We start from the raw sequence: 15,737 nt of genomic DNA, 5'->3' as shown, positions 1-15,737 counted from the left end.
GAAGGCAGTAGACTTCCACCTTATTAGTCATTACAATTACTCATTAACTGGAGAAGGAACTTTGTCTCTAGGTATCTGGAGCAAGCTTCTCCCTGAAACACATGGCAGATCTGGTTTAGAGGCCCAAGCACAGGATGCTGGCTCATCCTTTCCTCTCTCCTCCCCTCAATCCCTTCCTTCCTCCCTCCCTCCCTTCCTTCCTTCCCTTCCTGCCTTCTTTCTTACAGTTTTGCTCTTCTCATTAGCACCCACTGCCTGCCCTCTCTCAGCTCCCATACACAACCCCTAGCAAATGAATTTCTTAAATTGAGTACAGAGTGTAAATATACCTAAAAGCAAAAAAGAGGAGCAAATTAAAATGTTGCAGAAAGTATCCCCTCCCTCTTATATAATCCACATCCATTATGGATGAAATACACTTAGACTCCAAAGCTTTCAGGCTTCAGTTTTTCACAATTATTCTCTCTGGAAGTAGAGAAATAACAATGAAGCACCCCTCCTATCCTTTTTTTCTTTTTTCTATCCTTTTTTTCTTTCCTCTCTTTCTTCTTCTCCCTCTTCTTCTTTTTCTTTTTACAGAATCCTATATCTAAAGAAAATGAATTTCAGGAAAACAGATTTCATTAAAACTAGTGATTGTACAAAAGACCCAGATGCAGGTCAAAGAGATCAAGGAATCCAGAAAACATTGTTCACAGCAGAGGGCAGAGAACAGTAACAAAATAAAGACTGTAAAGGAGAGAAAACAAATCAACTGGTTGGCATCCAAGTTCTATAGGACATTTCCCTGTCTCAAAACAAAAGCAAAAAAGGAGAAATTTCCCTCATCACATCCACTTATCCTTGTGGTTCTGACCAGAGGTTGGTGGCTAAATCTGGCATTTACTGAAAAGAGAAACCTTACTATAGTGTATCTAAGAGATCGTAATTAAAGAAAACAGTCATTCCATGTGCTTAGTCTCTTTGATAAAATTGTTTTATTCTTATAAATAATAAGAATGGTTGGTAGTAGTAGTAGTAATAATAATAATAATAATAATAGCTGATATTTTTACCGGTCATTTATGCAGCGTTATTAGTTCCACTGTGTGGATGGGGAACCAAAAAGTTAAACATAGTATTTGCCTGAACCAAGACTTGATTAATAATAACAATAGCTAGCATTTAATGAATTTTCCTTCAGACACCTATTTTGATGTTATGTATTGATTGATTTAGTCATCGTGGAATTCCTACAAGAAGAGAAATCCTCTGTTCTCACTTTACAGAGACTTAGGCCCATGGGTTACACAGCTAATAAATGATAGAACCAGGGTTACATAAGTAGTTATGTAGGTAGTAAATGATGTAGCCAGAGTTCTAAACTAGGTAGCCTTGCTCTGTAGGTGTTTAACTTCAAATCCAGATCTCTCTTAACCACAGTGCTATGTTGCTATTCAAGTGGAATCATTAATTACATTATTTTAAAAACTCGATAATATATGGAGTAAATAAGCCATGAATGTGTATGTCTGAAAGAATATAGGCAATATCCACTAATCAGCTAAGGCCATTCACATTCATAAATTGGGTTGCTGCCCAGAAATTACCGGTTCCTTTTTTTCTTTAATCTGACTAATAAATTCTGTTTCCATAATGAATTATTAATACAGTAAAACTGAGTCCTTGGTATGTATTCAAGTGAGGCCGTTTAAGCTTATGCAATATTCTTGATGCTGAATTTTCTTGCATTTCTTTTAAATTAAGGTTAAAGTTCCACCTCTCCCTCTGGTTATTTATTATTAAGGCAAAGTAATTTGTAGCCTGTCATCATGCATAATTTCCTCCTGAACAGATGGGTAATAAGACAGGCAGACAAATATGAGCATTTCTAAATGGGAAAAGACCAATTAAATCACCTGCTGTATGAGCACAGTATAAATACCATCTTGTTAGGCTAGGACATGAAGCATAGTTGCTTTCAAAGTGGTCTAGGGGAATTAAATGTGGCAGATTTGATTTGCATTTTCTGGAGCCCTTAGGCCAGTAGAGAAACATGAGGTTTAAACTCTGTTCTTAGGGTTGTCTATCTGCAGATCTTTCCTATCTGAAAAATAGTCTTTCACATTTTATTTCAGTACCATACTTTATTATTAGGAAGAAGCAGATTTCAATTCTGAGGAAGACTTGTAATCTTCAGCTTGAAGGACATTCAATGATTTAATCCATGTTTTTGATAATAATTCTGGAGTCACAATGCATATACATTATATTTCCTGGGAGTTCAAATACATAGCTTCTTCAGTAAAATATGCAATGCAATGTTGTTAATAAGGTACATCCTTGTGAGTAATTCTAGGGTTTTTAGCATGGCCTCTTCACAAGCATTCCCCTGTAATGTAGAATTTCACAGCATCCCTTTGTGGCAGAAATGATCAAATCTATTTTTGATGTGAAAAATAAAATTGAGAGTCCTCAAATGATAACCTGATCCACAGTAGCAAAGAGACCTAGGCCTTACTGGTATCAAGATGGATTCAGCATGAGTTTTAGACTTGATTTAAGTTCCCCTCTCAATTCTGCAAGTTATCAGAGAGTTTTATGGAAACTCAGAGAAGACTAGTAATACGGGATTCCTTTAAAAATCACACTTAAAAATTACTTGCTCAGTATTATCTAGAGATTTAGCAGAGAATGAGGGCAAATGCATCAGAAAGATTTAGGAATGGGGCTTAGCTTCTCCTGTTTTAAACATGCCTCTGACTACAATCCAAAATTTCTTCAGTTTTTTTTTTTTTTAAGATTTTATTTTTTTATTTATTTGTTCGTGAGAGACAGAGAGAGAGAGAGGCAGAGACACAGGCTCCCTGCGTGGAGCCTGACGTAGGACTCAATCCCAGGTCTCCAGGATCACACCCTGGGCTGAAGGCAACGCTAAGCCGCTGAGCCACCCGGGCTGCCCAAATTTCTTCAGTTTTTAATTGCTTATATTTTCCCCAGACAAACTCATATAACACAATTGGATGTTAGATCAAGCCTTGCCAGTCTTTATCAGCATTGCATGCCCAGTGCCTGGAAACAGACCTAATAACACAGGCACTCAGTGAGTATTTGCTCAATTAATCAGTACAGTCAAGTTTATTTTGAAGATTAAATGAAGTATTACATGTTAGACTATTCTGACTTTCAAAAGGAATACAATAATATTTCTGAAACTTCTGTAAGATTAAATGGTCATTTCTATAAGAGAAAAGCATTGGTATTAGTTTTACAATATGAAATATGTATTTTATAAATACGGTACATGTTTAATCTACTTTTTTCTAAGAAGAATTGGCAGAAGGTAAATTATGCAGGCCTCACTCGCTAGAAGTCTGTTTCTCATTTAACTGTTTCAATAATTTATCACTCAAAAGTATAAAGAACTTCATATGCTTACATATAAATATTGTAGTGATTGTAAGTTATAAGTCATAGAATGTTAGGTTGTAAATTGCCTTGTATAGGAACCAGTTAAACCTCAAATTTGGGGGATGTTCCAAATGTGGAAACAGAGGGCCCCAGATATAAAACGATTACCCATACTATAGAGCTAGTCAGGGGCTAAAGGACTTCAACCTTTAGAAAACTGGTTGCACGTTCCTTTTCTTTTCCTATTTCCATTTAGTTAAGTTTCAAAGACCATCACAGGGGCACCTGGGTGGCTCAGTGGTTGAGCACCTGCCTTGGGCTTAGGTCAATATCCCGGGGTCCTGGGATTGAGTCCCACATCAGGCTCCTCTAAGGGAGCCTGCTTCTCCCTCTGCCTGTGTCTGCCTCTCTCTGTGTCTCTCATGAATAAATAAATAAAACCTTAAAAAAAAAGACCATCTTTGAGGGGTGCCTGGGTGGCTCAGTTAAGTGTCTGCCTTTGGCTCAGGTCATTATTCTAGAGTCCTGGGACAGAGCCCCACATTGGGCTCCTCCCTGATCAATGGGGAGTCTGCTTTTCCCTCTCCTCCATGCTCGTGCTCTCTTTCTTTTTTCTCTCTCTCAAATAAATAAAATTAAAAAAAAAAAAAAACATTACACATACATGCTTCCCCATCTTTGGTAGGGATCTTTCTATGAGATGGTTAGTCTGACCCAATGACTTTGTAGTACACTTCATACTTTTCAACTAATACAATAGCCCAAAAGCATTTAGTTTACTGATGATTATCATTAACACCATAACGCATTAAGCATTTATAGAAGATTATGTATGTATTTAAATAAATAACTTATTCAAAAATAAACACATAAAAAAAAAGCACATGAGAAAATGGGACAGAATTCCCCAAATAGGATAATGATCAAGAAATCTATAACTACTCCTTCTGCCATTGCCCTAGTGGAATCCACTCTGGGACGTGATGCCAGAGAAAAAGTGTATAAAATCTTCCTTCAAGTATCAAATGAGCAAGCCTCATTGAGAAAACCACAAGCTTTGGGCCCAGATGAACTTCACCTTACATCTCAGCTCCTCTAGTAACTAATCCTTGGACAGTTATTTAACTGCAAGTTGAAAATAAAAAGGCTACAGTGCACATTGCAGGCACGGTAAAGATTATGTGAAGTGTTTGTAGAGTAGCTAAGTGACACTCAAAGACTGGCGATTGTGGCAATTGTTGATGGAATAGAAAATAAGGATCAATTCTCCACAGTGAGGCAAAGCACCATTAAAGGTGGAGAAATCAGGATGACCTAAACAAATCAGAAATTGTGTATGGAAGAGAAAATAATTCACATTTGCTGGAATTATCCAGCTAACTGTGCCCAATTTTCTGGAGGAAGAGGAGATGAAGGAAGATAACTAAAAGTTTAGTTGATGGCTCTTAATCCCTCTTTCCCACAGTAACACACATGCTACATGGTAGTCGTATGTGTCACTCATTCCTGTGTGAAATTTCTGGCAATAAAAATAATTCCATCTGTTTCTGTCCCACTTAAGATAGGCTACTGCAACACATATGGGGATGACATTTGTATTGAGACAAGCTAGAACCTGCTCTAGTGGACCTTCAAAATAAAGAATTTGCAAATGTACATATTTTAACAATTACTACAAATTTCTTGGAATACATCTCATGATTGATCAAGATTCAACCCTACCATCTTATAAATGAATAGGCTGAGGCCCAGAGAGATTAAATGACCACCTCAGAGTTGAATGACTAATCTGCAGCAAGTAAGAACCAAATCCAGAGTTCTTTTCACACAAATTGTATCAAGACCTTAATGTTCCAAATGGTCTTCTGGTACCACATTTCATCTATATACTTTAAACTTAAGGATTCTGTGGTGTCTCTCCTTTTCTGATGGGTCTAAATTCCTTTTCTCAGAATGGTAAGCATTTGAAGAAGATCTGCTATTTCATTTTATTCAACACATACTTATTAAGGTCAAGCATATTCTAGGTCTGGTGATCTAGGAGCAAACCAAACCAAACCTCTGCTTTCGTGTCTACTGGAAGAAATAAATACAAAATGAAATGAAGTGAAATTACATTTAAAAATTACATTGAAAACACAGTATTTTAGATAGCAAGTGTTAAGGAAGAAAAAAAAGCGATGACGGGGGGGTGATACAGGAATATGTGGGAGGAAGTGCAATTAATTAGTTGATGTATTTTTAATTCATTGCCACTTGATAATGAGAGACAGAGGACTCAGGATAGGCACTCCTAAAACATGCCCAATCATGTCCATGAAATATCTATCAACTCTGTTATCTCCCTATGGAGCCTCCATTTTAATTATGCAATGCCACATTTAACCAGCAGGAAAACCTGCCTCTCAATCAGTAAAGTCAGGGAGGAAAATCATAGCCTAGCCAAACTCTCAGAAACCAAAATATGGCAAGATTGTGTTCAGAATTGTTTGAAAAATTATCCCTTTTTCTTGAAATATTCTTCATTACTTTAAAAAATTATTTATTATACTTATTGTTTTAAAATTTTTATTTGCCTTATTCTAAGCCTAGAGCACTGTTCTAAGTAGGCTTTTGTTAGAGTATATTCTCCTGACTTCTCTATACCCTACAAACACTGTATAAAATGAAGACACAATATAATATTCACATAGAAAGTTCCTGGATGATGATTACTTACTCTACTTCAGATTTGAAAATGAGATTTTAAGATTTCTTCATTCTTTTTAGACATTGTTCATTTTGATTATTGTCTCCCTCTCACAAGAGTATATATTTTCAATGTCATGTTCATTGTCAAAATAAAATCGCTGCCTTCCTAGTAATATATATGATTCAATGTCATTGTGCACACAATTGACTTCCCCACATAGAAGAGAAAACAAAGTTAGGATGAGAATATTTTGGTCTGACTTAGGGAAAGAGAGGTGGGGTCTCAGTGCTGTGCTTGGTAAGTGCTCGCAAATTTTCACAGTAAACCAAAGAGAACGTAAAAAAAAATGATTGTGTTTGTTCATTTTCTTGTATTTAGTATTTCCAATAGTATAGAAATTGAGAAAGGCATCTGATAGGCTTATGAAACAACCTTCCTGTCTAATGAGATCTCATGAGCACTTACTTTCAATTGCCTTGATTTTATTTTCCCACGGGACGCAAGCAGCTTTGAAGTTTTCAAAATCACGAAGAAATTTTGCCCATTTCTGAAAAGAAAGCCAAATACAACAGTAAAACCCAGTCTCTTGTTTGCCAAGATGTCTATCCTCCACCCCCATCCCAAAATATCACAAGATGATGAGCTTGGAAAGATCTCTCTGGTGCCACATAAAGCTTTGTATAAAAAGGGAAAATAGTAGGTTTTACCTGCCTCCCTCTTCCTCACCCACCCCCACCCCAATTCAATTAAAAACTTTTATGGATCTCCTGTTTTATAGAAAATATGCTGAGAAAGATCTGTGTATTCTACCAGACAATAAGGGACTGAGTTAGCACCTAATATTAGGTGATAGGCAAATTATATGTGTTTACTTAAATAATCATTACATGAAGAAATTAATGAAATATAAACAAAACATGGCTCCTGACTTGAAGGGCTTGTGGGTCTACTAGAGTACATAAACAAGTAACTTCAATACAGGATGGTAAGTGTTATGACATAGGACACTTTTTATTCTGGTATAAGTAGAGCAGCTAATTAAATAGAAAGACAAAGTATCATAGAAAAGGGAGGAAGAAAAAAAAATCATACATTAGTTTTTATAAAAGAACTTCCTCCCATTTTATTCCACAATCTTGGGCCATCCATGGTCAAGAGGACCACAAAAGGAAGACTGGGAATGGGGCAGATAACTTTGCATAAGAGCACATTATGACGAGATAATGTAGAACCCAAATAACATATGAGACAAGACTGAAGTTCAAAAGACAATCTGAACTAGAAACAACCCAAAGGTCCAGCTACAAGTGAATGGATGAATAAATTGGAGTACCTTCATACAACAGAATACAACACATCGATAACTACCACAACTACCACAACATGGTTGTATCTCATGAATATAATATTGCACCAAAGAAGCCAGAAACAAAAGTATAAATACTGTATGATTCTATTCATTTAAATTATAAAAACAGACAAAGTCTCTGATATATGCCATAAATCTTTCTACCTACATTTCATATTTAAGATATATGAATTCTATTCACAAAATCCCATCTGTATGAAAATGCATTTACCTTACAAATGGCATAGCAATTGTAAAGAACAGATAATAATGCCACCAAACCTACTTTGCTTTGAGAGTTAAATATGATAACTTCATTGAAGGATTCAGTTCAGTGCTTGGCATATAGTAAAAACTAAATAAATGTTAGTTTCTCTTCTGTCTTTTCTAAGAATCTATGTTTATATTGGTGTATAAACATTCTATTCAATTTATAGTTGATGTTCCTGATAGAGAAGAGCTGTATGGCCCTAAAACTTAAGAAAGAAACTTTGACCCAGTACCCCTTAAGTACCAGGGAATGAAAATGAAAAGGGCACTGTCTTTGCCATTTAGGAGTGAGAAAATCACACAAGTAAGTCTTTTGCCATAAGTCAATGTTTCTCACCTTATTTTTCATTTTAATGCCTTTAAGGAATGTTTTGGAGCTTCTTTGTTTTCTGAATCACACTCTGTCCCAAATTTCAATACCATAGATACTCTGTGTATATACTATATGTGTTTACATGCTTCATACACAGAAAGTGTAAGACATTTTCCCTCTCCCGTAACAGAACCAATTTTCTTTTCCTTGGAATCAATATGGCTGACCCTAAGAATGCATGGCATCAACAAAAGTGGATTGTGAAAATGCTTACCTTGGCCATCATCATCTTAAATGCAAACCACCGCTTTCCCTTCCCTTTCCCAAGGGCTCCTTCATTTTCACTCACAAATTTTTTTGCTTCCCTGAGAAAATAAAACAAAAGAAGGGATAAGGAAGATATAGGTTGAGAATCATAGGATAGAGGTAGTGGACATTTCATTTTATTGGGTTTGCAGCCTTATTTCTTCTAGACCCCTTAGCACATGAATTTAAGCTCTATTTCAAGCTCAGGAACCTGTAAATGATGTTAAAGCTTATTAATTCTAACCGGGAAGAATAAGATATTTTAGTCTCACTTATTAATCAGCAGGAGTCATCAAAAAGCAAGGAATTTATGCTAAGCATCAAAATAGAGAATGCTAATTCTTTTCCATTTCTGCCACATATAAGATTGAACCCAAAGTTGACTTCAGACTTTGGCAGCCAGAATGTTTATTTTAAAATATTTTCTTTTCTTCTTTTTTAAGCATTGCTTTTTTAAAAAAGTAGGGCAAAGAAGTTAGGACAAACTGACATTGAACACACTTACTGACCTGGTATTTAGTCACATAAAACCAATTATGATTTGAAAGAGAAAAACCATATTATGTGCAGTAAATGGGGTTGAGGGAAGAAGGAAAAGGAAAGGAAAACTTTTGGCCTCATATTCTGAAAGGGCTTCAAATATAAACTTGAACATTATTCCACAATAGTTAACATTTACAATAGTCACATTAGTGTCTTTGTGTGTGTGTAGAAAGGCATCAACTCCTGAAAATGGATAATGTTAAATATATTATAATTTTTGTAACTTTGGCCAATTTAGCTTTTGCTGCGTGTTTGACATAGGAAAAGAATTTTAAAAACAGAGGTGGCCCAGGCTTGTCTTGACCTTTTGGGGGCCGTAAAGGATATCACCCAGGATAACCCAAACCTGGACTGTATTTCTACAGCTACAACATTGTTGTCAGTTGGATGGTGCCTCGAATGTGTGATTTTACAGAATAAGACCCTTCCACATATGACTATAAGTAAGCTCATTAACACACAAAGTAAATGTTTATAAAATGAAAGGTCAGTGAGGGATCTTTTTGGTAAGGTATTCCTCGGAACAGTGCTAAACTCATGATTTTATAATATCCAGTGATCGAAAACCCAACATGCACCTGCTGAATGAGCCAGTAACTCACGTGTGCACGTGCACCCACCCATATTATGCCATAAAAAACACAAATGCAACAGAGTATATATTCTCTTCAGTTATCATACAGAGCCTCCAAATGAGCTCCTTGATGACAGGGACAATATTTTGTCCTTTTGTATACCCCACAGCACTGACCACTACTTTGAGTAGAGGAGATGCTTAATAAAACTAAACCTTCTGGAACTGGAGCTGAATGACACAACTTAGGATGCATAGAGACAGGGGAGTAGCCAATAATTGTATTTTCCACAGTAATTAATGCTCAAAAACCAAAGTCATTCCTAAACTTTGGGATTGCACTCCTCTACATGAGTCTTCTCAGAAATGTAATAGGGCAGACCCCTGGAAATGGGAAGAGTTTCTAGACTGACCTTGTCATCAAATGCCTTGACATTTGACATGACCTCTGAGCTACAAATATTAATTTGAAAATGATTTCTAAGGCAATCTACACATTCTAAAATGTTTAATAAAGCCACATCAAAAAGTACAAACTGAGCACTCTCATGGCCGGGTTTCTACACCCATGCAGTCAAGAAAACATGTCATGTTCAAGCATTAACTATATGTCCTAGAGATGATATGGTAGGAGTGAGTACAGCACCTCACAGATGTTTATAAAATTATAAAATATCAGGAGCAGCCTGGGTGCTCAGCGGTTTAGCACTGCCTTCAGCCCAGAGCCTGATCCTGGAGACCCGGGATCAAGACCCACATCAGGCTCCCTGCATGGAGCCTGCTTCTCCCTCTGCCTGTGTCTCTGCCTCTCTTTCTCTCTGTCTGTGTGTGTCTCTCATGAATAAATAAATAAAATCTTAAAAATAAATAAACTTATAAAAAATCTTACTGACCTAAGCTAACCTTGACTCTAACTTGAGTTCTAACTCAGGCTCTGTGATTTGTCTCTGTGACCTTACCCAGGCTTTTGACCCTCTCTGTATACATGTTCAGGAGGTCCTACTTCTCAGAGGAAAGCACATGTGCCCAGGACTCACACACATGTGAGAAAGATCTGCACAATTTCCCTTGGTTACTTTGTGGCTTTTAACACATCAGGATTCCCCAACAAACAAACCAGGGAGCAATAGTTTCCCTGCCTGGCCAGTGGTGGCAAGAAGAAGGAGAGATCATAAACGTGAAAGTGTTGGAGGGATTACTACACTGTGGATTCTCCTGTAACACTTGTTTCAAAACTGAAAATCTGTCGTAACAGGATTGATACAATCCAGAGCAATTTAAGCATACCACAAATTTTGTGTTTGCTTAAATGTGATTTTCATCTACAAGCAATACTAGGGAAATGCAGAGAGTTGCATCCAGCTAAACCTAGCAGTGTATACACAAAATGTACACACCTCACCCAGCTACCTCACTGCACTCCCTGTGTTAGAAAAGCCATATCCATTCACATCTGGTCTTATAAAACTTTCTTCCAAATGTCACAATACATCACAAATTACAGACCTGTGAAAACCACTTCCACAAGCAAACATCAGATCTTTTTCAAAGTAACTGCCATATTCATTTTGGTATTTATGTATTTCTTACCCATTTAGCATGTGTAAAATGTTGCTGCCATTTTATACCTTTTTTAATGTGTCACTGATGATATTTCTAACTATTAGTCCCTTACCCCCAGTTTTCCTATAAGCCCTGTGGTTTTTCACTGCCCTATTTTGCAGTTTGATGGGCTTTAGGAACCCACATATTGTGTTATAGTGAAACTGGCTATAATTCAATTATTTGGCATCAAGAATCTTGAAATTCGTAAAACCAAGTATACATAGGAATCACCACATCATTCTATTATAATAAACATATATAAATAGAGAATCACTCTTTCTATTAAGAACATCAAAATTTGTTTTTCAAATGTAAAGTGCCTACTTCATGGGCATATTTGCTACTCTAGCTACTTAGCAGATAATTTAAAAGATGCTCAGTTTGGTTTTTTAGAGTTACATCATTTTCTAGATGAGTGGCCAATTAGAAAACATGACTGCTCTAAACAGCCATAAGTATAAAGAAATAGCTATTCTACTTCATATTTCTGACAAGATTTTTAATTTTGTGAACTGATGATTATGTTATAGGATCATTAAACTAGCAAGATTTAAGAGAGAGAGAGTGAAGTCAGGGTTATAACCAAATTAAAATCACCACAAAATTAATCATAAATTTATCTAATAATATAGAAACCTATTCACATGGCATTCATAAGAGTTTTGTCAGTTATTATAAATATAGTTTTCCTTAGAGCAATCTAAACAAGATTTTATCATTTGTTTCTTCAAATGACAAGTTTTTCCTGATGCTAGGCATAGTTTCATATTGCTCTCCCAAGTACTACCTCATCCTACCCTCAACATACATATTCTGACATTGGTTTTCAGATAAAAACCTGGACTTCACTCAACATTATGTAATCTCAGGTGGAAATTTCTTCTCTTCCCTAATGCCTTCCCCCTCCTCCATTCTCCAAAAGGCCTTCCACCAAGTTTCATACCAGAAGGATACCTGAAGAGTCATTCTAGCTCCTTTTGTTCCCCATTGCCCACTCTTGTCAAAATTGCTACAGGAATCAACTCAGCAGAAGTCTAGGGGGTGGGACACCTGGGTGGTTCAGGTGTTGAGTGTCTGCCTTTGGCTCAGGTTGTGATCCCAGAGTCCTAGGATCTAGTTCCGCATGGAGCTCCCCACAGGAGCCTGCTTTTCCCTCTGCCTGTGTCTCTGCCTCTCTCTCTCTCTCCCTCTGTCTCTCTCTCTCTCTCTCTGTGTGTGTGTGTGTGTGTGTGTGTGTGTGTGTCTCATGAATTAATAAATCAAATCTTTAAAAAAGAAGAAGATAAACAAGAAGTCTAGGGGGTGCAGTTAAAAAAAAAGCCAGAGTTTATGGGGTGGGATGAGAATAGTTTTTGTTTGTTTGTTTCTTTGCTTTTTTTTTTTTTTACCAAGAATAGATTCTTGAACCTCCTTAGAGGATGCTCTCAGGTTATAAGGAAGCACTTTTGCAGCTTGCTAGCCTAGAAGAAGGGACATGGGATAGGAAGAAGTTGGTGACTCAGTGAAAGAACGTCTCTTAACACTATTTTCTCGGCTAACCTTTGCAATGAGGGGCAGGATAAAAAGCAACAACAACAAGAAGAAAAAATCTAGAACCACCCAATCCCATCCTCTCCAATAATGGATTTCTTAACCAGAAGGCAGCATCTTTCATTGTGTGATTAGAAACAAGATACAAAAGGGAAATATCCAATACAGAGAGGAGCACTGTATGGTACTTAACACACTAGAGTGCTCCACTACAGATATCAGAATCCAAGAACATAAAGAGCAGAGCCTTTGAAAACTAAAAAGCAAGAAAACTTTTCTATTTTTCATATAGTTAATGCATCTTCCTACCCATTTGCAGTTATCTGGATAATTTAAAGGGATATTTTTTTGCACTGATAATATGAGTAAGATTTTGTGGATAAACTTTGAATATCTATCTATTGGCTTCAAACCATCCAAATGTCTGACAGAAAGACGTGTGTCATTCCCTCGAATTGCATTCAACAAAAGTCGCCTGCCAAGTCTGTAATCCGGTCTCCAGGTCTTGGAGCTCAAACCAGCCCTGGTACGATATGTACAGCTCCCTGCACTGTAACCCCAGACCCAGGGATAAATAATTGAGTGAGATCTATTTAATGGCAATAATACCTGGCCTCATAATTCATTTATCAACCCCTTGTGTTGGTAATTAGAATAATAAGGTTTCATGGGCTTTCAAGAATGCTTTCACAGTTAGTTGAAGGAGCACACTTTGGCCTAACTTACAAAATAGATAATTTACTTGCAACACATGATACAGCCCTGATTACACGGGGGAGTTAGGACATGCTATGCTGCTTCTAACACATTCTCATCCCAGGAAACGTGTTCTCTGTTTGGGTTAGGTTGAGTTGACTCTTCTTCCCTCTTGTTTTCAGTTTGATAGTATGATTAAGCAACCAATGCATTGCTGAAGTACATGAAAGACATTTCAAAACTGGTCTTTAAGGCAACTGTAATCAAAACTTGCATTCATGGACACTTCTTAGTAAAGAGATCAGAAGAATGAGAAGTCTTTTCTTAGTAAACACTGTTGTTTAAAAAAAAATTGACCAATTTAAATTGACTCAAAGTCAAAACTCTGACTTTTCCTAAAATAGTACTGAGTAATTGAAAGAAAGTTGCAGACTTTGGAAGCTACTCTTATGCACAGAGATTGGAAATGAAGACTATAGGCCTCCTGGATAATAAAACTCCATAATTAGACTGGAAGTGATGATTTAAAATACCTGCTTTTTAATAAAGGAGATGCTGGTGCCAGTGGTGGTAATGGTTGGATGCTCAGTTGCATCATTTATGAAATGGAGATACTAATAGTTCTGTCATGGGGCTGCTGTGTGTTTTATGGGAACTAATGCATGCAATATGTTTAGTCATAACACATGTAATGTGTCCATGGCAAACATAAGAACACTATGAATAGGAACTATTATTAACAGCAGTAGTACTAATAGTGCTGACTTCAATTTTTATGCCTAAGCCTCCAAATTACAAGTTGAGAAAGGACAAGATATTCCCAGGCAAAACTGCTCAGAAAGCCAGCCCATTTCCCATCAGATGATGAGATGTGGGAAGAGTGGGAATTGTTCTTGCCACTAAATGAGCAAGAGAGGATTCAGCCCCAAATTTGAGACCTGATGTGTCCAGTTTTGGAAGCCCTAGTTGTGACTCAGCCTGAGAGGATACAGGGGTGAATTCTAGCCTGAGTCTTGCTCTAGCCGGGCTGTGTTGCTACAGAGAGCTCAGGTCAGCTGGGGTGTCTCTGTGCTAACAGCCAAAAATGGATCTCTCTCCTTTGAATATGACTATATTCTATTCAATTCTATTATCTCTGTCTTATCATTGAGACCTGGATTTGAATCTTGGCTCTGTCACACACTAGCTGTGTGCTTTTGGGAAAGTTATGAGACTTATGGATCCCAACTAAGCATTCCCACCTGTAAAATGTGATCGGTAACAGTAATGGTGAAGTTAGCTAACATATAACTAACTTGCCATGTACCAAGCACTATTTATGTCCATCATCTCATTCAATCCCTACAAAACCAAGCAAGGTGACAACTACTACTGTTATCCCTATCTCAGAGATGAAAAACTGAGGATTAAATTAATGAAATCAGGATCCAAGCTTACCCAAAAAGTCAATGTCCCAGTTTGGCTGGGATCTGAGCTTAGTGCCCTCAGTTTCCCCTGAATAGCATCATTATCTACCTCCTGTGATTGGCACAGGGGCACAAAAAAAGTAGAGAGGACACGAGTAAAGCAGTACTTGGTACACTTAGCCATTTTTTTTCAAGCATTTATTGAGTGTGTTTGTTCTTAGCAATGTGTAAAATGCTTTGAAAGAAATAAAAGAAATGTGGATTCCTTTCTGAAGTTTAAACTCCATTAAGGAAAATGAAATATAGGTCCATAAAACTATTATGTAACAATGCTTGACAGCCTTAAAGTGAAAAGAGAGAGGACACTGGAGGCCTGAGAGCTTTTGAAGATGTAGATGAGAGAAGAATTAAACTGGGCATTGAAGCGCTGATAGAATTCAAGTAGGCAGAGAAAGGCATTCTAGGCATCAGTTTGTAGGAATTTTTCTAACAAAAGAGATATTTCCACCATGGAGCATATAGACAAGCTCATATTATCAGATAGACTTACATTCAGCTCTTCACAAGGCCACTGACATGACTTGGTGGGCAGGCCATGCTGATTTTGCTTGGTTCATGTGCATCTGAATCAAACATGTGCAATAAATTCTGAATACTGTAAACAGATGGATTTACAAGGCATTGCCTCAGAGTGAGAGAAGCCATTCTGCTTTGGAAGCCTGGGTAAAATGATTCTGCACAATACCTGGGTGTTTTTTTTTTTTAAAATACCTGGGTGTTCACGTTTCTACCCTATGCTTAACGTTTCTAGGTGCTATAGAATAGGTTTTAAAAATGCTGTCTTGTGATATTTAGGAGTGCTTAAAAAAAAAAGAAAAAGAAAAAAAAAAGCCTTAATTTTCTGTTGGAAAAGTGTGCTCTGCCTTTTGATCCATGAGTGGGCAAGAAATTTCAAATGATGGTAGTTTAGCGAGCTCTGTAAATAATCAAGACAACCTAGTAAACTTGACTGCTTGCTCCATGACAAACTTAGATCGGGAGGTCTGTCCTAAACGCTTGGCAAC

At 37.1% G+C, this 15,737-nt stretch overlaps 1 protein-coding gene across 3 annotated transcripts in view; it reads right to left on the bottom strand.

Moving 5' to 3' along the window:
• TMC1 (transmembrane channel like 1) overlaps nt 1-15,737 on the bottom strand; it is a 141,694-nt gene that overhangs the window by 65,369 nt on the left and 60,588 nt on the right. For all 3 annotated transcript variants that reach the window (XM_072735987.1, XM_072735919.1, XM_072735864.1), the window contains 2 exons: nt 8,288-8,378; nt 6,548-6,629 (listed from right to left, as the gene is read on the bottom strand). In XM_072735987.1, the coding sequence (XP_072592088.1) occupies nt 6,548-6,629; nt 8,288-8,378 (173 nt within the window). The remainder of the gene's footprint in view (nt 1-6,547; nt 6,630-8,287; nt 8,379-15,737) is intronic.

Source organism: Vulpes vulpes, chromosome 1 (assembly GCF_048418805.1).
Source record: "Vulpes vulpes isolate BD-2025 chromosome 1, VulVul3, whole genome shotgun sequence".
NCBI lineage: Eukaryota > Metazoa > Chordata > Mammalia > Carnivora > Canidae > Vulpes > Vulpes vulpes.
This window is presented reverse-complemented; position numbering and strand designations above follow the sequence as displayed.